The following is a 27547-nucleotide window of genomic DNA, read 5'->3' on the forward strand; positions in this document are numbered from 1 at the left end:
CAATATACCCCATTTTTAAGTGAGCCCCACCTACCACCAGAATTGTCTTCCTTCTTTCTTTAATTCTGTGTCCAGCCATCTGCCAAATTCATCCACTTCACTGGAAACAATTGACAGAGAAGAAAATCTCAGCTGGTTTGAGAAAAATACTGGTAAAACTTAAGAGCTCATTCCAGGTAATAACAACTTCTATTAATAAACATTTTAAAAGATTATTGTGCATTGTTTAATCTAAAAAACCACAAACTTTACCCTTACACTTGATGGTAAAGTGGACCACGTATTCTCTGCTTCCCGGGAGGAAGAAGCATGCGGCGTGAGAGCGCAGCTGTAAACGTGCAGCCATTAGGTGGCGCTGTCTATAAACAATGTTCTGAATCGATGTCATTAGAAGAAGCGTGCGGCCTGAAAGTGCAGCTGTAAACGTACAGACACCAGCTGTGCCGAGACACCCCACTCGATTGTTTCACCCTCTCCTGTCTTTGATTATTTTTCTATCTGCTGTTGAATCATTGTAGTCTGGTTTCATTGTGTTTCATTCCTGTTTGTTTTTATCACAGTTGCATTTCTTTTTCTTCTCTAGCTTGTCTTCCTGTTTTACTTTGGTATCTGACTTGTTTGTGTTCCTTTCTTCCTGTGTCACTCACCAGCTGTTAGTAATGTCCCACACATGCCAAGTCATTTGTTCCTCCCCTGTGTTTTCCCATGTTTGTTTGCTGGGTCCTTGATGTTGGTTACTTTGGTTCCTACTTTCCTGATTTGTGAGTATTATGAACAGTTATGTCTCCTATCTCTGTTAATTCGCCCTATTGACGTTTCAAATCCCGCAAAACCTCGGAGAGGTCGCCGCGTTACGAGGTCTCAGTAACACTGAGAACTGCATTGAGACGCTCTGATCATGCTGCACTTAACCGCTGCACACAGACAAAACCATTAACATCGCAACATAAAACTATTTTTATGTTGTGAGCTACGCTCGCTTCCTGATCAGGTCGTTCTGGGGGGAAGTGAAGCTTGCTCTTTAACGTCTTGATTATTGTTCTTTACAACACTGTTTGTCCTCTTTGTTCCAGACTAATATATATAATATGTCTGCAATTTGGTTTGTGTTTATTAAATTCCACGCAGATTAAACGTAGCAGACACGGATTATTTGTTATAATTGTTTTAGCAAGTTTTCAGGGTATCATGAAGCAGTCTCTTATTATCGTGATGAAAAGCATAAAAAAATACATTTTTGTAGTATAATATTAATTTACAACTGTTATCGTGTTGATTCTCTATATGTTGTTTGTCTGCAGCGACTCTCTGGCACGCAAGGGATTATGGGATATGTCAATAGGGCGAATAGTTATAAGTAATAGTTTAAGTCTGTCTTTACCTCATGTGGTTTTGTTACTGTGTCATGTTAACTCCCAGGATGTTTGCCTCATCATCTACCCTGGGATTGTTGGACTGTTTTTCACTACTGTTAAATAATAATAATAATAATAATAATAATAATAATAATAATAATAATAATAATAATAATAATAATAATAATAATAATAATAATAATAACATTTATTTAACCAGATAAAATCTCGCTGAGATTGAGACTCCTTTGTAAGGGTGATCTGGCCAAGAAAGGCAGCAGGACACATGATATTAGACAGGTTAACTTCATCAAGAGAACATTAGTAACAAATAAAATAATCTTGGTCATTAATGTGATACGTTTGAACTGTTTGAATTAAAGTTGAACTTCAATCACATATTATGTCATATCAACTCCATTGTGGTGGTGTACAGAGGCAAAATTACATCATTATTGCCCAAATACTTATGTACCTGACTCTATGTCTGCTGTACAGGATTAATTCAAGTTGATAACTGAAACCCCTTAGACTAGGGGTGGGCAACGAGGGCCGAGACACTGCAGGTTTTCCTTGCAACCAATCACCTCAGCAGGTGGGTTGCTGATGAGCTTCTCCCCTGAACATAAACACCTGGTCATCATGAAATCACCTACTGAGACACCTGAACATTACTGAAATCACCTGCTAAGGTGATTGGTAGCAAATTAAACCTGCAATGTCTCGGCCTTTCATGGCATATGATTGCCTACCCCTGGCTTAGACTAATGAAGGCACTATTTATAGATTACATTTTGATTGACTTACATGAGTCAAGTCAAGTCTGGAAGCATGCCTCATCTATGACACCACAAAACCGCCTTGGGTCCTGGATGGCAACTCCCAAGCATATAACTGGTGCATCGCCATTTCACTAAACTAACCGTCTATCTACTGCAGCCAGGTGAAACATGGTTGTGCCCTCTGTGGTCCTCAACACACAATCACCTGCATACTGGATTATGCTTAGAGAAACACAACACATGGCCAAGCTATGAAAGCTGATCAAACATACGTCAATGACAGTAACTTAATATGTTTTGGAAAGGGACCATTATTGTTGCAGTATGGATAAACTATTAAAGGCTTGCAAATTTATTAATGACCTAATGTTTCTTTTTTTTTCCTTTTTGAGAGACTTATGCTGTGTTCAAACAATAGTTCCTTAATGGTTGTTGAATGGATTAGATAAGTTGCACAACCTGAAAAATGCAGTTCAACATGTGTTTAAAAAGGTGCCAAATCATCTGTGTTTACAGTTAAATTGCCAGCAGAAACAGGGGAATATGTGGTGATACTAGCAGACAGAAATCTGCTGGAGTTGCCATTGGAAGCCTTACGCATCTTGCAGGAGAAAGGTTTGAGTTCTGTGTCAAGAGATTTCTCCCTCCAGCTTCTCCACAGTCGTCTCCTCAGAAAAGGGTCAGAGAAAGGTAATAAAGACACACATCTGATTGTAATTTTGCTTAAAGGTTTTATTAAAAAAAAAAAAATCATCAATCATTGACAAGTTTCTTATATTTTGTACAACAATCCTATGCAACCATATTGTCTATTTGTTATCTACAGATGATGCAAGTTTACCCAAAAACCACAGACATTGTACATCCTGGAAAAGGGTTCAGCTAAACAAAGTGCTTTATAAAATTGATTCATGCTCTGCTATATTAAGAACATCTCATCATACACTCGATTAAAAAAAAAAAAAGCATTTCAGAAAAAGTTGACACAGGTGCATTTGAAATGGGTAACGTAAAATATAAAAATGTAAAAAACACACCCTTCTAAATTAATATATACACAATAAATTTTGCAGAGTAAAATATACTTTACCAGGATAACATTTGGTCCCAGTCCAAATACAGATACGTAAATATACTCTATCAGTGCTAAATCAATTCTCTCACACTGTAAAAACAACTCTATCATGTTGTGAATGACTCTTATTGGAGCTGAAAAATGTGATTTGATAAGATAGTAGAGCTGATTTCACTCTATAATAGAGTGTATTTAACTCTTTTTGGACTGGGGCCAAATTTTATCCTGGCAGAGTATATTTTACTCTGTAAAATTGACTGTGTAGTATGTTAGTACTCTATTCATGTTTTAAATGATTTATTAATATTTTAGTTTAATTTAATAATTTAATCTTATTAAATTAAATAATTCACCATTGCATTGACCAAATGTATTACATAACCATAAGCCTAATGCCCTTTCATCCTCCTCATTTGTTGTCTTCATAAAAATTATCTACTATACAGTATTGAGTTAGTTTATGTTATGTTGTAATGTTCATATTGCAATGGACCAGTTTTGGCTTTTGTTAACTAGATTATTGTACAATAATTGATCAGTCATTCCCAGCAGTTTCTGCTGCCTTGTAGTTGTATTTAATTTACAAATTTACATATTTAAGGGGCATTCAGGGTTTATGAAATGTTATTGTTTAGCCTAATTAATTTACTTTTTATTTATATTATGTATTCTGATTTAATTGAATTGCTTTTAATTATAGAACACACAAACATTGCAAATACAACCCCTGGCAAAAATTATGGAATCACTGGCCTCAGAGGATGTTCATTCAGTTGTTTAAATTTCTAGAAAAAAGCAGATCACAGATATGACACAAAACTAATGTCATTTCAAATGGCAACTTTCTGGCTTTAAGAAACACTATAAGAAATCAGGAAAAAAAATTGTGGCAGTCAGTAACGGTTACTTTTTTAGACCAAGCAGAGGGAAAAAAATATGGAATCACTCAATTCTGAGGAATAAATTATGGAATCATCAAACAAAGGAGAGGATTATCAAACTTTTAAAAGAGGGTAAATCATCACGCAGTGTTGCAAAAGATGTTGGTTGTTCACAGTCAGCTGTGTCTAAACTCTGGATCAAATACAAACAACATGGGAAGGTTGTTAAAGGCAAACATACTGGTAAAAACAAGGTTACAATGGGCTAAGGAAAAGCAATCGTGGACTGTGGATGACTGGATGAAAGTCATATTCAGTGATGAATCTCGAATCTGCATTGGGCAAGGTGATGATGCAAGGTTGTGGCGACAGCTGTACGAGGCATTTGAGGCAGCTCTGATTTTTCATCAGTGGCATGCAAGTCCTCCTTTGTGCGCCAGTCGGCTTCAGTCGTGTTATGTGTGAAGGGGCCCTCGGCAATGTTTATTCCCCCCACATGACTCCCAGTGCTCTTTAATTTGCCTTTGAGACAAGTTTATGTATTAATTCTGCTTCTTGTTTGTGGCAGTTAAAAGAGACTACAACAAGGAGACCAAAGGTAGAAAGGCAACTAAGGACAAGGGAGATCAAAGCCAACCCATCAAAGGGGTGAGTTCATTAAATTAATCTGAGTCTGCCAGATACAGGTAGCAATGTGTCTTATTTGAATTTCCCTGTGACTTTTAACTGTGGTTCTTGAATCAATTACATTTTGTTTTCATAACAATCCTATTGCAGACTTCATGTATCATTTTTAATGGAACATCTATCTATTTTTTCCATTGTCTTCATTTTTCATTTCACTTCCTATTTTGCTTTATTTTAAAATCAGTTTATCCACTTATTCAATTATTTTGTGCTGATATGCACTTGGAAAAGTATTTAATTGTATTGTAGTGTGCACTGCCTACAAATCTACTCACCCTTTTATTTACAACAGTTTTATGGGTGCCTTTAAGTATATAATTCACAGTAAGGACCCAGTCACACTACAGCACGAATGCAGTACAAAGCACACGAATTAGCAAAACAAACTGAAGTCAAGCTGCATTTGTATGGGACAGACAATTAAGGCAATTCAAATGGCAGTCATACAGCCATGTACGAATGCCGTTCGATTAACCAGAATGTGGGTCTGTTAGATAATATCTTATATTATGTTAGTTATCAAGTGTTTGTCTGTGTTATCTGTTTGAAAGTTTTTGAGACCTGGTTTAAGGTTTAAACATAAGAGTTAAGTTTCACTTTCAACACGTATATGCAAGTGTCAGATACAGGAAAATCTCCCCCTGTTGGTGAGAGCCAATAACATTAGAAATGTGAGCCTAAATCACACCCACTGTGATGTCCACATGATATAAAAAGTGTTGTATGACTCATTTTAGGGGTCTTTCACAAGATGGACACTGTCTGTGAGGGTCCCGGTCCAGTTTTCATTGTGACCTTTAATAAATCCAAAATGAGGAATACATGGGTTCTTGGAAAGGGGCAGTAAATTACATAAAGAGCCGGGAGAAATTACAGTTCAGAGCAAGCTTTATTGATTTGTGCAGGTCACATGCAGCAGAGCACGAAGGATGAAACATGACAACATAATAAAATTAAAATAATAAACCCAGCAGGAGCTTTATTGACATGAGAAACATATGTTTTCATTGTCAAAGCAAGTGTTACACAGAGTAAAAAATAAAAAACTCTCTCGGCTCTGTCTCTCTCCCCCTCTCTGGAAATCAGCTGAGCACACTGAGGCATGGCTCTGAGATGCACACACTCCCACCTGATGGGCCTGTTTTCTCTTTTGTTTTTTGTTTTCTATAAAACAAATAATGATATATAAAAAAAGTCATGTGGGTGAGAGATCTGTGCTTCTCAGAGGCATGCAGCAACTCGCATGGCTCTGAGATGCACTGACGCTGATGCAGCGCCTGTGATTGGAGTAACGTCCAGATTGTGGATATAATCACACATCCATCGTCAGTCCACCTCATGTGTCAGAGGATTCATCTTAATTTCCATGTCATCATGGCTGTTAGACCCCGTGCACACAGCCACAGTGCACGTCAGTGTCTCAGGGAGACACACTGACTAGCTGTGACGTGTATTTAGTGTGATTGCGCAATGTGCAGTGTGGCAGTAGTGTGCATGCTCTCTACATTCATGCTGGCCTCCCAATTTCACGTATTTCCCTAAGTGCCGAATGAATGTTGTGTGGGGAATTCAAATGCATCTGGACTGCAGCACTGCTTGCCTTAATGTAGTTTGCATGTCACCTCGGCAATCATGCAATTGGTGTGGCAGGTCGAATTCAGTACGACTGCAGGTTGACTTGCATGAATGATGTTCGACTGTCCACAATACGAATGCAGTATGACTGATTCCACTGCCATTTGTATCTTTTCCATCACAAGCCACACACGACTGTGCCGACTGCTGTCGGAAAGCTGTATGAGGCATTCAATTGCAGCATGAATTGCACAAATGCCGTACGAATTGACATTCGAACAACATTCGTGCTCTAGTGTGACGGGGCCCATTGTGCCTCACCACATAACGATAACATTTTCTAAACATATGACAAAAGTGTTCAATCTACACTTATTAGTTCAGTCATTAATGATATGTCAATTAATATTTACAGAGTAGTAATTTGGAAGGTTTGGGGAAAAATTAACACATTATTTCATAAATTGCATTGTCATTGCCAATCATTATATATACAGTATACATATATATATATAAGTGGAAAGAAACTTATATATATATATAAGTGGAAAGAAACCAGTGCCTAGAAATACTGATAATGAAATTCTAATTTGAAGCAGGTAAATACTTATATAAACTGGATGTATGTTTTCTTTTCTATTTTATTGATTTATGTTTCACATTTAGATGTCTTTTCTGTTATCAGGTACAAAACTGCAGGTGATCACATATTACAACAAAAATCTGCCCTATACTTATAAACCAGCCCTCATGAGATACAAGAAAAAATATGGCTGATAAATTATACACTTGTCCTATCAATTTTATTGCCCTGGAAACTGTGGCTATAAAATCAGGGCAATACAAATTTTAAAACAGGGCAATACAAAAAAAGACATTGAAAATTTTCAATGTCATCCAATCTATTTTGTGTTATCCTGGTGACAAGTGCAGCCTAATACAGGATCCAGATCATTTCATTTAACCAAGATGTCTGATCAAGGTGAGAGAGTTTTAGCCTCCCTAGTAGGGAGAATGCTACAACTTGAGTAACTGAAGGTTAGTGAAGAGAACACTCATGACTTAATAGAGCGACATAGGAACAAGAACATCACCAGGAAAACGGAGAGGGATGTGAACTCATTTATTGAATGGCTGAGTGGAACCAAGAAGGAGAAGAGAGAGCTCCTTGTTCTTTCTCTGGTGGAACTTGATAAATGGAGTTGATGATAATTATATGGTTCTTGTTCTTTATTTTTGTTGTAATATGTGATAAATATTTTATTACATGTCTGTTTCACACCCTGTATCATGCCTCATTGTATCTGTATCAGCCCGAGTCTGAAATACATGAACAGATATGTAATAAGGTATGCTTATTTAATGTGTCAGGTTGAGAAGCATGTGTTATGTATTGCAACAAAACAATTTGAGGTTCATTGTTTTTCTCTAAAATACATCCAAACAAAACAGGAGTAATTCTTTATCGACTGTACACACTTTGTGTAACTATACTTATATTAAGCTGCAATAATCACATATAGCCCAACCAGAAATCCATGTCAAGCACGTGTCCTGCTCTGCCCTCAAACAACTTTTCTGTGGACACACGTGATTTCAAATGTATCCTTTTTCAGAATATATTTCTAAAACATTGAATATGTCATATATTCATGCATGGTTACATGAAAACGTCCTAAATACAGGCCTGCTGGTGCCTGTGCTTATCTCCATATTCCGTCACGTGAAGTGGTTGAGAGTGACTCCTCTTGGACTGGACCAGTCAGTCTGACACAGGATACTTTCAAAGCAAGGCCATTGCCACTCGTTTACAGCTGAGTGGACAGGGACAATGCAGATTAAGTGTCTTGTCCAAGGACATTGGTAACATGAGTGGAATGCAAACCCAGACCAGCTTCTTATCCAACACACACACATGAGTATTGCATTCTAAAAATATAGTGGCATTCATTTATTGAGATTATTCATTCTTAACTTGCTTTGAAAGATATTGTTCCAACTAATGAGTGCAACTTCGGTAAGTCAAAAGTGATCCCACAAATCTGATTGTTTGAAAGAGTGTAGGTGTAGCTGTCTTCATTTTAAACATGTATGAGTGATGGGTGGTGTGTGATGGCGTTAAATCTGAAGCAAGAGGAGACCAGGGAGAAGCTATATTCAGCAAATTATTATTTTCTCTGTTTTGCAATTGAGTGTTGCTTCTAGTTATGAACAGAAACATTCAGGTACAGTCGTTTTCAAATGTAATAAAAAACACTACAGAATGTTCTACCATATTCACATGCCGTATTTTGTTAATTAAATGCCTGGCCTTGAATAGGGGCCTGCCTCATTTAGTGGCTGGGTCAAAACTTTGTCAGAAAAAAATAAAAGCCTGCTTTAAAAAGAGGTGGGCATTATGTGCATTAAAAATGATTGCATTTGGTTGAGTCACTCTTTTTTTCTAAGTCCGCTGCGGAGTGGTACCTTAAAATCCGAAATGCTAATTTATACTTCTAGAGCTCCGTAACTCCATGGCCATGCAATGATGTTGACCCGGGCATGACCCTTTTGAAGTTCTCCATCGTGTTGGTGGGAGTCGTAATACAATTTCCCGTCGGGGCATGATGTGGAGAACAAGGCAGGCCTTTCTTTCCGCCTGCACCACCACTGTTCTTGGTATATTTACAGTTTCTGGTTCCTGGTCTGTTTTGTCTCCCCTTTTTCTGGTCCAATTTGTCCCTCAGCAAGCTCCACTTCTTTATACAATCATCAACCTCCAAACCAATGTTACATGCAATTTCACTCCATGAATTGTGGGTCATTTGAGCATCTTTGTAGTTTTTTGACTCAGTGTTGTAAAGTTGGTCATATTTGGGGACTTTTTTGCCAGATGTTCCTCAATTTGATCCATGATCAAAATGTAATCAGCGTGTGCACTGCAAATTTTTTTTAAATATGATGGGAGAGAAATGAGTGAAACGCTTGCAGGCTCCATTGTTTCAAAGCGTAGTTTACATTTTTGGGAGGTGCACACCAGGCTGTGGAGAGGGGCTTGGAGAGGGTACGCAGTGACGCAAAGCACTCTGATCTAAAGCGGATGTCTTTGGTTCACCACTCCCAGAGATATGTGTGAAAATAAACACCATATTACAGGCAACAAGAAACATTTTGTTAATCACTGACATTGAATTAAGGCCTGGGTCATTTAGGCGTCGGGTCTGAGCATGGTTTGAAAAAATTAACGCCTGGCCATTTAATCAAAGAAATACGGTAATTTCTAATACACTTACTACTGCAGTAGTGTGGAGATTGAGCTGCAAATACTTTTTCTTCTTGCATTTTTAGCTCGTTAAATATTTTTCCAATGTTTTATATTTAAGTCTGTCTTTGTGTACCACAGAAGGGACCAGTCTGTCTGAGGGGATGAAACACATTTTAGAAACCCACAGCCAAAATTTTGCCCATATGCTGGAAGGGTTCATGAACAATAAACACACAACCAGGTAAGACATTAGGAGCAGACAGCACACTTTTAAGCCTATAAAATATATTTAAAACAGTGACATACAAGCTCAAAGTGTATCGGAGACTGCAGCTGTACTATATTTTGCTACTTTCTAAACTGTAAATACTTCATGTGTGCACTTCGAACACCAAAACCTGAGTTAGTTTCAGCCCAGATTACCAAACCATCACAACCACACAGCCTGAAATCAAAGCTTTTGTCAATAAAATCTTAAATCTTAATCTTCTCAGCAGGGTGCAGTGTTTCCTAACACAAATGTCGTGAAGAATTAGGACAGAGTGTTTGATCACCAGATGAGAGTCTAATGCCCCCGTCACATATAGCAAGAATTTGCCGGAACCATGCCCGACACAGCAAATATTGCCGTAATCCGACGCAGTTGGGAGGAAAAGAGACGTGGCTAGCAGTGTCGTAGCACAGACAGACTGCCTCGTCCACACCATCAGATCGCATCCAGAGCATATGTAGATGACACAGACTGCTGTCAGATGGCCATAAAAGGAGCTGCAGAATGCCCGATCTCCAAATGTCTGGATGGCTAACAGGGGATGGAGAGCTGTGTTCCTCACGCACACGTGGCACACGTGGCGCACGTACACATGGCACACGTACACGTGGCATACGTAGACTCTGTGCGCACATGTGGGGCTGCATTTGTCACTCAGTCTTGTGTGTGTGTATATGCATAACATTGCATGGGAGACTAAGCGCGTGCGTGGAGCCCATGTGTGTGCGCGTGCCACTAGACAGCTTTGCTTAAGGTTTGTTGGCATGCAGTCCCCTGCTTCATAGCAGGGGAGCGCCTTTCCAGGGAACTTTCTTTTTTCCTTTTAGGGAACTTTCTTTTTTTCCTTTTTGCACACTTCAGGAGCACAATGCAACCCTGGACACTGCAATGGTTGGATTATCACATGTGATTAATAATTTTGTTTTGGGTGAGACGATTTTAACCACAGGCTGCTGTCCCAGCTTCATGTCCACGTCTGCACTGTGAAATACTCCTGGACCGCTGTTGGAGGTGAGATTCATGTTTATTAATGATGTAACAACCTGGCACAAGTTCCATGTTATATCTCCTACAGAGTTAGAAGGTGATCATTTATTACAGCATGAGATCTGTCCAGCTCCGAGCCTGATGCGTGCAATGACATGTTACTGTGCACCACAGAAAGGCGCAGCTGCCCATGTTATGATGGAGACAATACTCATTATTTAAGTCACCCATGGGAAGGAATGAACAAATATCTGTACTGTAAGATCTATTGTGGATATAACAGCCTGTTCAGATTTGCGGCTGTGTGTGCACAGTAGCACACGGTGCTTTCGGTTTGATAGCCGCTGTTCACATTCACTGTACATGATAATAATTCATAATTATTATTGTGATGAAGCATGCCACATACATATCAACAGTTCCTTTGCGCTCTGGGTGGACATTATTATACGTGGCACATGCAGGTCATACCGGCAGGCTTTGCAGTGCCAGATCTATCTCGAGGTTCCCTCGTATGTGCTCAAATCATTTCGGATCCCGTTTTGCCACCATCGGAATATGTAAATTGCGGTCTGATGGTCCTCAGACTGCCCATGGACCGCTGTCAGATAGGTGTCCCATCTCGACCGCACTCGGAGAGTTTTGAACATGTGCATCACACTCGGGGCCGCCAGATGGCTGTCAGAATGTTTTGGAACTGAAATGTTGGAAATGGGCACTTTTTGGATGTGTGGCGATTCATAATTCCGATGCCACTCTGCTTGATTCCGGCTATGTGTGAAGAGGGTATAAGTGTTTTAATTGTTCAAAAGATTTCCTTAAAGGTGTCCAGAAACGTAATAAAAAAATCAAAGTGTCAGAGTAATTGTTTTTATTTGCTGGAAATTCACAGTCATCAAGAACACCTGAACTGCTTCATTTTACACTGGTTTGCGTTCATTTTAAATACCATGAAGAGGGCAATTTATCCACCCTAAAATGGTGGTCTTTTCTAAATATAGCAAGTCTTAAACCAATAAAAACACCTGTGAATGATATCATTTTTGGGGAAGTATCCAGGTTTGTTGAGATCACTTTTCTGGAAAGCACCCAGGTCTTGTGAGTTCAACTCTGGGTCATGGAACTTCATCATTCAGGGCTTTGCAGGTGCAGGTCTAGGTTTTTTTTTTCTTCTTCTTCTTTCTGCTTTGACCCTCTGTCAGAGCTTTCTTTAATCCAATCTTTTATATAAAAAAAAAACCTTGAATCATCATAATTTTCTGTCATTGTGATTTAATTGAATTTTCCTTTTTTTAAAATTATTAACTTAAATTTTCTCCCTTAATTTCAGTTTCTTGTTTCATGGCATTTTTTAAAAATAGCATACATTGCTCACACAACATATATTTCTGCGTGCAACATTTGAATATATCAGTGTGTTTTGTTTTGTTTTTTTTCTAAATGCTGTTAACAAGTCTGTGCAACAAAAGTATGTACTTATCCTTCTAAACATGTTAAATGTTATCAGTAATATGCAACACAATAATCTGGCATTTGCATATCATCATCTTATGTTTATTGTTAGCACAAATTACACCACACAAGAAGAGCTACATTCAGTTTAATGCATGCTATTTAAATAAGAGGTGATGCTGAAGAGTCAGTGGAAGCATTATCAGTCTTGTGAAGATCTACTCTGGTAATGACCAGTGTGTCCACTTGTGAGTCAACTGAGAAAGGACATCAAATAAAGAGTAAACTATCCTATTTGCCCAACCTCAGTTCCCACTCTGTATCTGCAACTATGTTCTGCTGTCCCATTCCTGTTATCTCATTCCTGTTATCTCTGGCTCAAACACTGTGCTAAATGGTGGAGAAACCAAGCGAGTTTCTGGGGCATCATGTACAAAGCGTGCGTACACACTAAAACCTGGCATACGCCCATCTCCATATCCACACTAGGAGAGATAACAAAACCTAAAAATATGCATCAGAAGACTTGTGAAAATCACACTTTTCAACCTTTACAAACAAGTGAATGTCAAGACACCGTCTAAAAATGAGTCACATGCCCTGACTTTTTTCGTATCTCCTCTATGTAAATGAACACAGCTCCACAACAGATGCAGAGGTATCCAGTGAGGCACCTTGGCACTTTTATCCCTGCACTGAAGTGCAATTCGTCGTGCCAATGCATCCTGCTATGTCCTGCTGGATGCCACACTATATAAAATAATCATTTTGTAGCCGATGACGCATTTGCGCTCAGAACTCCCAGAATCTGAGAAATTATCTACTTCTGCAGGTTGTCTCGTATGCATCGTGTGGTGGAGAACACATTTGGAATCTTGTCTCAAAGGTAGTTTATTCATAATGTATATATATTGTAATGGATTGGTAAAACAGTTGCCTTTTCATTCCTTCTTATGAGTTTGATAATGTATCTGTAAAGTTATGTTTATTATAGATAAACATCTGGTCATAATCATTCAGATGCCATGCATGTAATGACACTTAGTGATACGCAGTGACACAATGCTTTTGAATAGGTTCCGCAATGTTCACGACTAGTTCATGCAAGTGGCACGAAATTAATGCTTGCCAGAAATTTTGAACATTTAAAAATTTCTTTGCAACACTGGCACACAACCGCACACAGTTCATGCACAATTTACAACAGTTTACGGTGGGTTTACTCATTGGTACGGCAGATTGCGTGCCAGTGCAGGGATCAAATTCGAGCAATGTGCCTTTCCTCTGGGGGCAGGAGAGATCAGCCAATTTGCATCGGCTCCTTTGGAGGTCAGCAGCAGGAGGGTTAATGTTGTGTGTTGGAGGGTTTGGCTGGACATTTTGGTGTTGTTTTCTTTTTTTTGCTCTCCAGGTGGTATGCAAACTGGTTTTTGTCTGTGGAGACGGTGCTGGCAGAAGAGTCCTTCACCCTCATCAGCATTATTAGCTGCACCTGTGGATGATGCTCACGTGTAAACTTAAAGACTTTCAGCTGAAGCAGATAATGAGATGGCGTTCTGCATTTAAGCCATAAGTGGTTCAAGCAGAATTGCCGGGAACTCGACCTTGTGACGTTCGATTGTGAGACGCTGAGGACCGCGCCTGGGTTTGACACATCGTGCCTGTGAAGGAGGACGGGTGAGGGACACATGCTCGCTTCTCACTGCCGTGGCGTACGGACTGATGATCCTCCACCTGTTGTGAGAAGCTGCTCATTTACATAAAGCTTAAATTCAGACCTGAATGTGTTGCTGATAGTGCGTGCCTTTGAAGGATATTTGTTGTAGCTGTTGACTTACCTCACCTTTTCCATCCTTCACAGAGTCAGCTTGTCGTATCCACCTGGAGGGTGTTCGGCAGTGAGTCTGGGTCCAGAAGCACCGAGCTTTGATCCATTTCAGCGCTGGAGAGCGCGCCGTCCTTCACCTCGCCAGACAAACGCACATTTATGTTGTACACCAATTATTGCACGGGAGAAAAATAAAATTGTTTTGTTTTTGGAACCGCTTTCTGGTTATTTAGCGCTGGGTTCAGTCAGACGCTGGTCGCGCTCCTCAACTCGCGACTGCACATAACAGTAGTTCCCGGCCATTCCAAAATGGACCCAGCGGCAGAAGCGGTTCCTTTTGCTGAAAAAGTTCAAGAATACTTGGAGAAGATATGGGAGCAATTACGGCCTCTCGTAAATCAAATTAAACAGATGCCCGCATTACGGAGCTTGCAGCGCAAGCCGTTCCGCTTCCTGCTGCTCCAGCTGCGGCACCATCAATACCGGTGCAGATAATTCCGTCACCCAGAGAGTCGGCTTCCGAACCAATTATTGGTCATTCGGAGCCTTATGCGGGAAACGTCGAAACCTGTGCTCCGTTTTTGATGCAATGTTCTCTGGTTTTTGCTCAGCGACCGGCTTCCTTCTCTTTTGATGGTAGCTGTGTCTCATATGTGACAAAGCTGCTCCGAGGTGACATCTTAGCTTGGGTCACTGCGTGGTGGAGTAATAACTCTCCATTGTTAGGATCCTTTAAGGATATCTCCAGGTGTTCTTGGACAGGCATAATAATGGACACACAAAAAAAAAAAATTATTTGGGCTGTTTTTGTTTTTTTGTAAGGGGTTATAAATTGTTTGGGGATTTAGAGGCGGTTCTGGTGGAGTGAACGACTGGCAGATCGGAGCTCGGCTGGACTCAGGGTATCGTTTGTTTTCATTATTTGGACTTAGGTATTTTCTGTTTGAGGATTGGGTCGTTTTGTTTTGTTGTTTTTTATTTCCCTGCTTCCCTAACCCCAACCTCACATTGCTCTGAGACCGTTTTGTCTTTTGGGTTGTGGGGTGGTGCAGGTTGGCCACGCTGAGCGTTTCTTAGAAGACCTCTGCACCTGGGGGGGTTGTCAGGGGCATTTTTTTGGGTTTGGTTAGGGCCCGGTTCCTCTCCAGCCCCGGTGGGCCTTTGACCGTTCGTCATTGGTGTTACCGGGGTGTGGTGCAGCGGGAACATACCTCAGTCGGAGTGGTGGGCCGATCTGTTGCCGTTCGCCATTTCGGTAGTTCCACCCCTCCCAATAGGCTGGTGGTATGGTCGGGTTGGGGCACCGGATGTCTTTCCGGTTTTCCGCTGCGCTTCGGGGATGGGACCGGGTTAGTTTTTCCTGTTTCCTTCCCCAGCTTAGTAGTTTTGTGCCGTTCGCCAAAATAGGGCTAACGATAGGCTCTGGGAGTGATCTGGGGTCTTTCGGGGTGCTGGGGGGGGGTAACAGGGTTTGCCAGTTGTTTTATTTTGCCCCCGGGGTGTTTTAATGAAGTCCGCCGGGGGTTGGATTTTTGTGTTGTTATATTTCCTTCCAGGTTCCACCTCCAGGGTTGATGGGACGGTCCTCTGGGGTGGAATTGGCTTGTGGGGCCAACTAGCCAAGTGTGGCCGGGTCTGGGGTTCCTGGGTTGTGGGGAGGGTGCCTCCTGGGGTTGATGGTACGGTCCTCTGGGGGGCGCTGTTGCTCCATGAATACCTGGGGACCTCTTTGGGATTCCGGCTTTGGCTGTTACTCCTGGAACTGGCGGTAAAGGTCTTCTGGGGGGTGTTGTGCTCTGCAAGTCGTTCTGGGGGGGTTGTTTGTTATTTTTCTTTGTGAATTTATGTTGGTATTGTGTTGTTGGGGCTATGTTGGGTTTTTGGATTTGGGTGTTTTTCTTTTCTTCCCGGGGTTGGATGGGATGGGTTTGGGTGGGTTTTGTGTTTTTTCTTGTATGTTGGGGCCGGCCTTTCAGCCGCGGTGCCCTGTCCTGCTGTCTGCGGTGGACCTTGGGAGCATTATGCCATCTGCTTCCTGACGAGGACCCCGGAGGGAGGTGCTGTTCTCGGGCCTGGTCTGTTCGGTCGCCGGGAGGCTTCCCGTTGATGGGGGGGTACTGTTGTGTGTTGGGGGGTTTGGCTGGACATTTTGGTGTTGTTTTCTTTTCTTTGCTCTCCAGGTGGTATGCAAACTGGTTTTTGTCTGTGGAGACGGTGCTGGCAGAAGAGTCCTTCACCCTCATCAGCATTATTAGCTGCACCTGTGGATGATGCTCACGTGTAAACTTAAAGACTTTCAGCTGAAGCAGATAATGAGAAGGCGTTCTGCATTTAAGCCATGAGTGGTTCAAGCAGAATTGCCGGGAACTCGACCTTGTGACGTTCATTTGTGAGACGCTGAGGACCGCGCCTGGGTTTGACACATCGTGCCTGTGAAGGAGGACGGGTGAGGGACACATGCTGTCAGCACACATCAGAGGTGATTGATTGTCTGAATAAGTGTTAACAGTAATTTGGTATTTTGTTACGCAGTATATTTGAACATTGATGAGAATTGTGCAGCTCCCTTCTCACTGCCGTGGCGTACGGACTGATGATCCTCCACCTGTTGTGAGAAGCTGCTCATTTACATAAAGCTTAAATTCAGACCTGAATGTGTTGCTGACAGTGCGTGCCTTTGAAGGATATTTGTTGTAGCTGTTGACTTACCTCACCTTTTCCATCCTTCACAGAGTCAGTTTGTCGTATCCACCTGGGGGGTGTTCGGCGGTGAGTCTGGGTCCAGAAGCGCCGAGCTTTGATCCATTTCGGCGCTGGAGAGCGCGCCGTCCTTCACCTCGCCAGACAAACGCACATTTATGTTGTACACCAATTATTGCACGGGAGAAAAATAAAATTGTTTTGTTTTTGGAACCGCTTTCTGGTTATTTAGCGCTGGGTTCAGTCAGACGCTGGTCGCGCTCCTCAACTCGCGTCTGCACATAACAGTTAAGCCACCTTGACACTTGCACGAATCAGCCCTTTTAATTTGTATCAGTCCTTCGGACTCGGGCTGATACAATACATCTGGGCATTATACAGGGTGTGATACATAAACAGGCATATGATAAGGTATACATATGGTTGTACTGTTAACACTTGGTGTTGTTTTTCCACTTGTTGAAAATAAAGAATAAAAAAAAAACAGCTGAAAGAGCATCTTGTGCATGGCCACACATGGTGGACAGTGAACACTTCACAGACAGTAGATGTAACAGATGTTGGAGAATGCAGTATTCACATATCTGTTGATTCATCTGTCACAGAAACTTCCAGTGTTATGTCTCTTTTGCCAGCTTCCATTGGCTCTATGAATGAGGTGGGGAAATCCTGGATTTTGGATGTATTCCCTATGCACTTAAAATAGGTGATTTCACTGAGTAGTTAATTGACTGGCCTGAAGAGCTGAACTAACGAGTATCAGCTGGTTTAGTGGATGGATAGAAAAAACTTGGTTGGGCTTTTTGTCAGTGAAGCCAGGGTTCCCCATCTCTTCTCAAGAGAAAAACCTGTCTCTTAGTATCCCTCTTGGTTCAGTCCTGTTTAAAGAGTAACATTCTGGTTGATCTTATCTGAAGAATTAATCTCAAAAGGGATCTGGACACTGTGTTAAAAGCTCAAAAAACTGTACTTACAGACATCTTTTTGATCATACACGTTTATCAGGCATTATAATATCTGCATTTGCCATGCATTTTGCACACGCCATGCAGCTAGAGTCCATAATCACTTCAACCATGCTAATGATTCCTTTTCTCTTTCTGTCTTCCAAGTCTGTCTCAGATGGAGGAGACACTGTGCAGATGCAGTGCCTTTATTTACATGGGAATGGAGCGATTTATGGCAAACATTCAACCTGCCAAACTAGCAGTGCTTAATATGTCTGGTACTGTACCCCAATATTTCTCATCTCACTAGCACACTTACAAAGGCATCTGCTAAGACATTACATTGTAATCCAACTTTGGAACCTTATTCTTACCTTTGAATATCATTCAAGCACGAGTGCCATATTTTCCAGATGATAAGTAACACGAGAGTATGAGTCGCACATCAAGGAGAAGAAAAAACACATATGTCACACCGGAAAATAAGGGACATTTGTTTTTGAAACACATATTTCACAAGATTTCAATAAAAACATTTTGCACAAATCTGGAAGTGGACCACAATGGACAAGATATTTAATGTTCAAACTGATAAACTTTGTTTTTGTGCAAATATTCGCTCATTTTGAAATGGATGCCTACAACACATTTCAAAAAACCTGGGACAGTGGTATGTTTATCACTGTGTTACATCACCTTTCCTTCTAACAACACTCAATAAGCGTTTAGAACCGAGGACACTACTTGTTGAAGCTTTGTAGGTGGAATTCTTTCCCATTCTTGCTTGATGTACGACTTCAGTTGTTCAACAGTCCGGGGTTTCCGTTGTCGCATTTTGCCCTTCATAATGCGCCACACATTTTCAATGGGCGAAACGTCTGGACTGCAGGCAGGCCAGTCTAGTATATGCACTCTTTTACTATGAAGCCACGCTGTTGTAACACGTGCAGAATGTGGCTTGGCATTGTCTTGCTGAAATAAGCAGGGACGTCCCTGAAAAAGACGTTGCTTGGATGACAGCATGTGTTGCTCCAAAACCTGGATGTACCTTTCAGCGTTGATGGTGGCATCACAGATGTGTAAGTTGCCCATGTCATGGGCACTAACACACCCCCATACTATTACAGATGCTGGCTTTTGAAATTTGTGCTGGTAACAATCTGGATGGTCTTTTTCCTCTTTTGTCTGGAGGACACGACGTCCATGATTCCCAAAAACAATTTGAAATATGGATTCATCAAACCACAGCACACTTTTCCACTTTGCATCTGTCCATTTCAAATGAGCTCGGGCCCAGAGAAGGTGGCAGCGTTTCTGGATGTTGTTGATGTATGGCTTTTGCTTTGCATGGCAGAGTTTTAACTTGCACTTGTCGATGTAGCGACGAACTGTGTTAACTGACAATGGTTTTCTGAAGTGTTCCTGAGCCCATGTGGAAAGATCCTTTTCACAATGATGTCTGTTTTTAATGCAGTGCTGCCTGAGGGATCGAAGATGATGGGCATGTTTTCGACCTTGCTGCGTACATGTAGAAAGTTCTCCAGATACTCTGAATCTTCTGATTATATTATGGACTGTAGATGATGGAATCCCTAAATTCCTTGCAATTGAATGCTGAGAAACATTGCTCTTAAACTGCTGGACTATTTTTTCATGCAGTTGTTCACAAAGTGGTGATCCTCACCCCATCTTTGCTTGTGAACGGCTGAGCCTTTTGGGGATCCTCGTTTTATACCCAGTCATGACACTCACCTGTTTCCAATTAATCTATAAGTTTATAGGGAGTTTAACTTATAAGGTTTTGAATAATCAGGTCCCATCTTATCTTAGGGACCTCATAGTACCATATCACCCCAATAGAGCGCTTCGCTCTCAGACTGCAGGCTTACTTGTAGTTCCTAGGGTTTGTAAGAGTAGAATGGGAGGCAGAGCCTTCAGCTTTCAGGCTCCTCTCCTGTGGAACCAGCTCCCAATTCGGATCAGGGAGACAGACACCCTCTCTACTTTTAAGATTAGGCTTAAAACTTTCCTTTTTGCTAAAGCTTATAGTTAGGGCTGGATCAGGTGACCCTGAACCATCCCTTAGTTATGCTGCTATAGACATAGACTGTTGGGGGGTTCCCATGATGCACTGAGTGTTTTTTTCTCTTTTTGCTCTGTATGCACCACTCTGCATTTAATCATTAGTGAATGATCTCTGCTCCCCTCCACAGCATGTCTTTTTCCTGGTTCTCTCCCTCAGCCCCAACCAGTCCCAGCAGAAGACTGCCCCTCCCTGAGCCTGGTTCTGCTGGAGGTTTCTTCCTGTTAAAAGGGAGTTTTTCCTTCCCACTGTCGCCAAGTGCTTGTTCACCGGGGGTCGTTTTGACCGTTGGGGTTTTTACGTAATTATTGTATGGCTTTGCCTTACAATATAAAGCGCCTTGGGGCAACTGTTTGTTGTGCTTTGGCGCTATATAAATAAAATTGATTTGATTTGATTTGATTTGATTTGAACCTGTTCACCTGTGGAATGTTACAAACAGGTGTTCTTTGAGCATCAACTTTCCCGGTCTTTTGTTGCCCCTGTCCCAGCTTTTTTGAAACGTGTTGCAGGCATCCATTTCAAATAGCAAATATTTGCACAAAAACAAAAACATCTATCAGTTTGAACATTAAATATCTTGTCTTTGTGGTGTATTCAATTGAATATAGGTTGAAGAGGATTTGCAAATCGTATTCCGTTTTTATTTAGATTTCACACAACGCCCCAACTTAATTGGAATTGGGGTTGTAAGTGAGTTTAAATACTTGGGGTCAACTGCCTAAAGTAATGGACAGTGTGGTAGAGAGGGTGAAAAAGAGAGTGCAGGCTGGATGGAGTGGGTGGACAAATGTGGCAGGAGTAATTTGTGCCCAAAGAATATCTGCAAGAGTGAAGGAGAAAGTTTTCAAGACAGTAGTGAGACCATCTATGTTGTACGGCTTCAAGACGGTGGTACTAACAAAAGGACAGGCGGCAGAGCTGGAGGTGGCAGAGCAGAAGATGTTACAATTCTCTTCGGGAGTGATGAGAATGGACAGGATTAGGTATGAACATATCAGAGGGACAGCTTCGGTGAGACGGTTTGGAGACTATGTCAGAGTTATAATCATCAAAATTAAAAGAAATAAACACTTGAAATATATCAGTCTGTGTGGAATGAATGTATACATAATACAAGTTTCACTTTTTGAATGGAATTACTGAAATAAATCAACTTTTTCGTGATATTCTAATTATATGACCAGCACCTGTATATGTGCAGAGATATATACCCTGGGGGACCCAGGGTATATATCTCTGCACATGCCAAACCATTTCAATCTTGCTTCTCTGACTTGTTCACCAAACTATACTACCTGTGTTGTTCCTCTGATAAGGTCATTCCTAATTCTGTCTATCCTAATCACTCCCAAAGAAAATCGCAGCATCTCCAGCTCTGTCTCCTGTGTTCTTGTTAGGGCCCGGTCACATTAGAGCGCGAATGCTGTACGAATCACACTAATTGGAAAAACAAACAGAATTCAAACTGTATTCATATGGGACAACCATTCGTACAGCCGTGTACGAATACCTAGAATGTGGTACGAAGCTTGCTCGAATGATTTGTGCAATTCAGAGTGCAGCAGCACACAAATCCAGGTCTAGGTCCAGGCTGCAAAGAAACCCTGCACCATCATGGCCCTTTCTGGAATGACTTTGGACACCACTGCTATACAACATAGCTGGTCTCACTACTGTCTTGTAACCATTCTGCTTCAGTCTTATGGATATTGTTCTGTCTCAGCTCACTCCTGTCATCTCTCTCCACCCACTCCTCCTTCCCTGCATGCTCTGTTATGCATTCATTTTCTGAAGTTTAGTATTTGTTAGCTTCTATTGAAATAACTGTTGTAGATAAGTCATGTTTTTCTTTTGAAATAATGGCACTGTTTTTTCTCCTCAGAGTGTCGTATGGCTGTGCTTTTTGATCTGCTTCAGAAGAAAGGCAGCATTCTTGCCCAGTCAAACCCCAATCTGCACAACAGGTAATAAAATGGCTTACAGTGTTTAAGGTAGTCAGAAGACAAAAGCTTGTGCTCTCAAGTTTTAATAGTTTTGTTGTGAGACAAAATGCGTACCTCAGTATTATATTGGAGTATTGACTTTATTACTGTAAAATATGCATTTAATTTCATGTATCACAGACTGACAATGTTTGATTTTGTCCTTTGACTTTCTGAAAAAGGCGCGCCTCTTGCTGGAGGATTTGGTTATGAGCTTGGGCAGCAGCTGAACACAGTGACCTCATTCATGATTTTTTTTTCCTTCTTTAAAAGAAATGATTAAGGGAAAAAATGAGAAAACAGTATGACTTGTAGAAGACTTGTTCTTTCCAACATGTGATTCTTTATGAGCACAGATTGTTCCTCAACTCAGAAGACAACTAGCCACAGAATGCCTCAGTAATGCCTGATATGGAAAATCATTTTTGTATCAGACAGCTACCTGAGAGCACACAAAGATCATATGAAGACTTGGAGAAAGTATGAAGGGTAAAGTTCACTGCTCTGCTGCACCTTCGCCCTTAGGAACAATGGAGGGTAGGAATGGAGGGATGGATGGATAATGAACTGACAGATTCACAGTGCCAGGACCATCTTCATTGTGTCTACAGTCCATTTACTGCAGAACCCCATCATATTGTGCTTGAAGTGAAACCACAGCAATGATTTTTTTAATTTTCACTTTCCTAATATTGCAAGGATTTGATCGATTGCATTGATGCAGATGCTGAAACACTGATTCATGCTTTTGTGTCCTCCAGAATTGATTACTGATATGTTTTCTGGGTTACTGCACAGTATTCTGGGTTACTGCACAAGAATGTGAAATGTCTACATTTGATTTAAAATGCACCTGCTCACATTGTGCTGGGAATTCACAAATTTGATCACATTAACCCAGTACAGACTACTCTTCATTGGTTGCCTGTTCACCTGAGAGTAGATTTTAAAATTCTCCTCATGACGTGTAAAATATTAAAGTAGCGTGTTGCCCATGGAGATTCATGGACACAAGATTGGGTTGTGTTTATAAACTAGGTAGCAGACATTTTTCAAGGGTTGTAATAAATTAAGCAAAGTTTTTACAATGACTGGAAGTGGCATTTCCAGAATGTTTTTAGAACCTTAGACCTCAACCATTTTTAGAAGAAGAACTCAACCCTTTTATTTTCTATTAACTATGTAATTTTTTAATGTTAATTTACTGTTTTAATGTATGTATGAATTGTTTATGCTATCATATACACATTATTATTATTATTATTTTATTATTATTACTTCTATTTTGGCATTTGATTTTTAAATGGACCACAATGGAAATAATCTTTTTTTACATATATTTTGCACTTATATTGAACTTACTAAATCACAGGTGCCCAACCTTTTTTGCAGTTGACAGTGTATCGAGATCTGTCAAGATATAACAAAAGCCATAGCATAGCCACAGTTTATTGTGCACCAATATAATAACACAATTTCCTGGCACAAAGATAAAGTTTTAACAGTAATACGGCATTATTGAAGTAAATGTGCATGGTGCAAAGAATAAGCACAAGTAGGTCTAGGACTGGCCTGTAACAACACAACAACAAACAACTCAAATTACACAACGCCTTATTAAAGTTGGAAAAGTTGTTCCCTACCTTAGTGGGACTTCTGGCACTGAGAGGAGGCAAGAAGTTAAGAAAGGCTAAATCCAGAAGTTGTGCATATTCAGCATGGTTTGAACGTTTCAGAAATTCTTTAATTTCGGGCAACTCAGAAAATGTTCCATAAATTTACCTCTGCTGAGCCACCTAACGTCTGTGTGTAGAAGTCTTCCACCTTCACTCGGAATAATGAAAAAATAAAAAAATAAAAATAAAACCCCAAACACTGTCATCTTTATCAAATGCAGTAAATCACAGTATTAATAGTCATAGTTTATCTCTGTATTATATTTATAAACTGTTACAGGAACGGCTCACCTTTCATAAACATTATACAAAATGAACACACAAAAGTAAATAAATAAAAAATAAAATCCCAAACACAGACATCATCTTTAACAAAAGCAGCAAATCACACAATTAATACGCACAGCTTAACTGAGCTAAGGGCTCACTATTTGCATTCACAAACACAACAAATGCATGAAAAATAAATATATAAAACTACTGACTTTTGAGCTGTTTACATACTATTTTTGTCCACAGTGTAACTTATTTCTGCTCTTGTAGCTGTTATGTTGCTTCAAAATTTTTTTTCTCATTTTAATTTTTGAAGTGGATATTTTGGCAAACATGCACCTAGCGCTATTTGAAGGGATCTCCTCGCTGATTGGCTAGTTCAAATGATGTCTTTGAAGAGTTTATTTCAACATGGCGGTGCCTTCGGCATTGAGTGTTGGTGCTAATTTTTCATCATTTAATGCTGTTTTGCGTGCCATAAAGTCGGAGGGATTCTATGCCATTTTGGATGCCAAAGTCGTTTTAATCGGAACAGAAAATCACCTACTGGCAGAGGGATTCTCAGATGCTAAAAGCAGCTCAAAAACGTGGCATAACCGTGCCTGAAATTATTTCCACTGGCCGTTTTGTGTGCCATAAAGTCGTTTGAATCGTAACAGAAAATCACCTACTGGCGGAGGGATTCTCGGACACTAAAAGCAGCTCAAAAACGTGGCATAGCCGTCCCTGAAATTATTTCCACCGGCCGTTTCGGGTGCCATATTGTCGTTTGAATTGGAACAGAAAATCACCAACTGGCGGAGGGATTCTATGCCATAGCCGTGCCTATTTCCACCGTGTGGCGAAAATTATTTCCACCATGCCCAGAATTTTTTCCACCTGCGCTTTTCGCCATGCGGTGGAAATAATGTCGGGCACGGTGGAAATAATTTTTGCAGTCTTAGTAATTTTCTGTGTACATCCAGATTTTGGAGCAACACATGCTGCCATCCAAGCAACATCTTTTTCAGGGACATCCGTGCTTTCAGCAAGACAATGCCAAGCCACATTCTGCACGTGTTACAACAGCGTGACTTCGTAGTAAAAGAGTGCGGGTACTAGACTGGCCTGCCTGGAGTCCAGACCTGTCACCCATTGAAAATGTGTGGTGCATTATGAAGCCCAAAATACGACAACGAAGACCCCGGAGTGTTGAACAACTGAAGTCGTACATCAAGCAAGAATGGGAAAGAATTCCACCTACAAAGCTTCAACAATTAGTGTCCTCAGTTCCCAAAGGTTTATTGAGTGTTGTTAGAAGGAAAGGTGATGTAACACAGTGGTAAACATACCACTGTCCCAGCTTTTTTGAAACGTGTTGCAGGCATTCATTTCAAAATGAGCCAATATTTGCACAAAAACAATTAAGTTTATCAGTTTGAACATTAAATATCTTGTCTTTGTGGTGTATTCAATTGAATTCAATTGTCCCAACTTCATTGGAATTGGGGTTGTATAAATATGATTTGCCATCCCCTGCTGAAATGGTTTGTGAGCCCAGATTGTAGTTAGCAATGTCCATTGTTCAGTGTTCTTAGCTAAGGGCCCCTTCACATATGTCACGATTGAAGCCAACTAGCGCACGAAGGAGGAATTGCATGATATTCATGAAAAATCGGAGCTGTCTCCAATGCCTCGCACACCTGTCGCTACAATTATTCCCACACACCAGCGGCTGAAAGAGTGCCCTGTGAGAGCCTATTCGATCCCTCTCGCGGCAGGTGTCTGCCAAATACCAGGTGACACACATGAACATCCAACACCGCTCGCTTGACACTCAGAAAATGTGTGGCCATTCATGCTGTTAGCATGAAAACAGTGAGTACGATCACTTTCGAGGTGGATGTGAAATTTGTCTAAGTGCCCTCACGAGTGTGGCGTTGCAAAAAGCAACACACATGTGACCTGCATGTGTATCGCATTTGTGCGCATTTGTCCTCCCCCCACCCCCCACAAACATGTGGCATGCAGGGGGAGAGCACAATTGCATGACATGCTGATATGTATTTACATGATCATATCGGGGCCGGACAGCCACGTCTGAGCGCACACAGCCGGGCTGGAGCAGCTGCACACAGCACACGATGGCAGGCTGCTGCATGTGTAACGAACCGTCAGATCACGCAGCAGGCAATCTTAATGTCATGCGCAGGACTTTGACAATATGACAAGCCAACAGTGCCACAAATACGCCACATTCAGTCACATATCACCAAAAATACGCCGTAACAAATGCTGTTTTGTCAGTTACTATGGTGCTTTTTTTAAAAAAATATGTTGATCTCATTGATTTTAGCCATTTTACTCTCTTGTTATAAGACAGTGATTGTAGCACAGTGGTAAAGTTTCCATCTGGTAATCAGAGTTTTTGTAAATTGCAGGTTTGAATCCCGTGATTGTTTTTTATTTAACCAGGGTTATTTAACCACAGGCTTCTGTATTGCGTCCCCTGTCTTTTCCAAACTGTCTTTTCTTGTGGAGCAGGAGATATTTATGATGGCAATAAGAATGATTTCATCCTCACACCTATCAGGACATAGGATTTCAAAACTGCAGCCTCAGTTGCATGTTAGGACAGAAGGATGACTGGAGTCTTAAGGTGAAGTCACGACTGGAGTTTGTCTCTAACTACCTGCAGCAGATGCTGTACTCACCAGGCCTGTAATGTGAACTTTAGAACTGGTAAGCAGATACCTAAAATATATCTCTGATGATGCAAGTACCAAAGGTTTTCAACTTGGTCGACCACAAGATGCAGTACAAGTAGAGGCTTTTGCAAAGGTCATAGAATATCTGCAAGAAAGCGATGAGGCGCAGTCAATGACAGCACAGTCAATGACCTGACTGAGAAAATGGAAAAATACCTGGCTGGCACAGATGCTACAGTATATGGCTTTACTCATATGAAAGAACAGATAAAGAAACACTATGGAAATGAGACAACCATTATTGAAATCAATGGCAAGAAAAATGTGGTTACAATGTGGAGTACTGTTGCAACAATTCTGCATGATTTCTATGCATCAGCAAAACAGGCATGCCCTGATCTTGAGAAGAAGGGAATAGCAGAAACAACTGCAAAGTTGATCAAGAATTACCTAAATTCAGTTGTTCAAGAGACAGTTATCCTGAATGCAAAGAAATCAAACAACCTCTTTCCTTTCCAAGTCTCGTCAAACTTTACTTGACAACATATTCACAAGTAAGGAAGGGAATAGTTAATATGGTTTCTATGGTATTAAAAGTATATTCATTGATAGGTATACTCTATTTAAGAAATACAACACATTGAGGCTTCATTATTCAAGTACAGTTTTACACAGTCAAACTGCGTCAAAAGCCCTATTCCATGCAAGGAAATACCAGACATGCAACTGAAAGTGGTGATATATGTTGCATCCGTAATTGTATTTAGAAACTATATAAGGAAATATATTGTGTATCCATTTATCGCCGCAATATACCAAAGTCAAATGTCATGTAACCTGAATTACATTTTAATTTTGTCTTTCATCCATTAGTAAATTTTAGTATGTTATTCTAGAGGCATTTCTGTACCCATTAGTGAAGAAATAAATTCTGTTGCAAATAGTGATGTGTTGAACTCCTATTTTTCAACGATTTGCTGGCCACACCTGATTCAACCAGTTAGAAGTGGATGGATCAGGGAGAGATGAAAATCATACAGGGCACGTGATCTCCAGGAG

At 40.7% G+C, this 27547-nt stretch overlaps 1 protein-coding gene across 1 annotated transcript in view; it reads left to right on the top strand.

Annotated features, from left to right (window-relative positions):
- The window catches only part of LOC117522987 (cilia- and flagella-associated protein 46), a 316276-nt gene that overhangs the window by 277637 nt on the left and 11092 nt on the right, over positions 1 to 27547 (top strand). The window contains exons 50-56 of the mRNA XM_034184405.1: positions 2654 to 2827; positions 4662 to 4741; positions 7879 to 7957; positions 8343 to 8372; positions 9738 to 9840; positions 17950 to 18062; positions 21753 to 21834. Coding sequence (XP_034040296.1) covers positions 2654 to 2827; positions 4662 to 4741; positions 7879 to 7957; positions 8343 to 8372; positions 9738 to 9840; positions 17950 to 18062; positions 21753 to 21834 — 661 coding nt within the window. The remainder of the gene's footprint in view (positions 1 to 2653; positions 2828 to 4661; positions 4742 to 7878; positions 7958 to 8342; positions 8373 to 9737; positions 9841 to 17949; positions 18063 to 21752; positions 21835 to 27547) is intronic.

Source organism: Thalassophryne amazonica, chromosome 13 (assembly GCF_902500255.1).
Source record: "Thalassophryne amazonica chromosome 13, fThaAma1.1, whole genome shotgun sequence".
NCBI lineage: Eukaryota > Metazoa > Chordata > Actinopteri > Batrachoidiformes > Batrachoididae > Thalassophryne > Thalassophryne amazonica.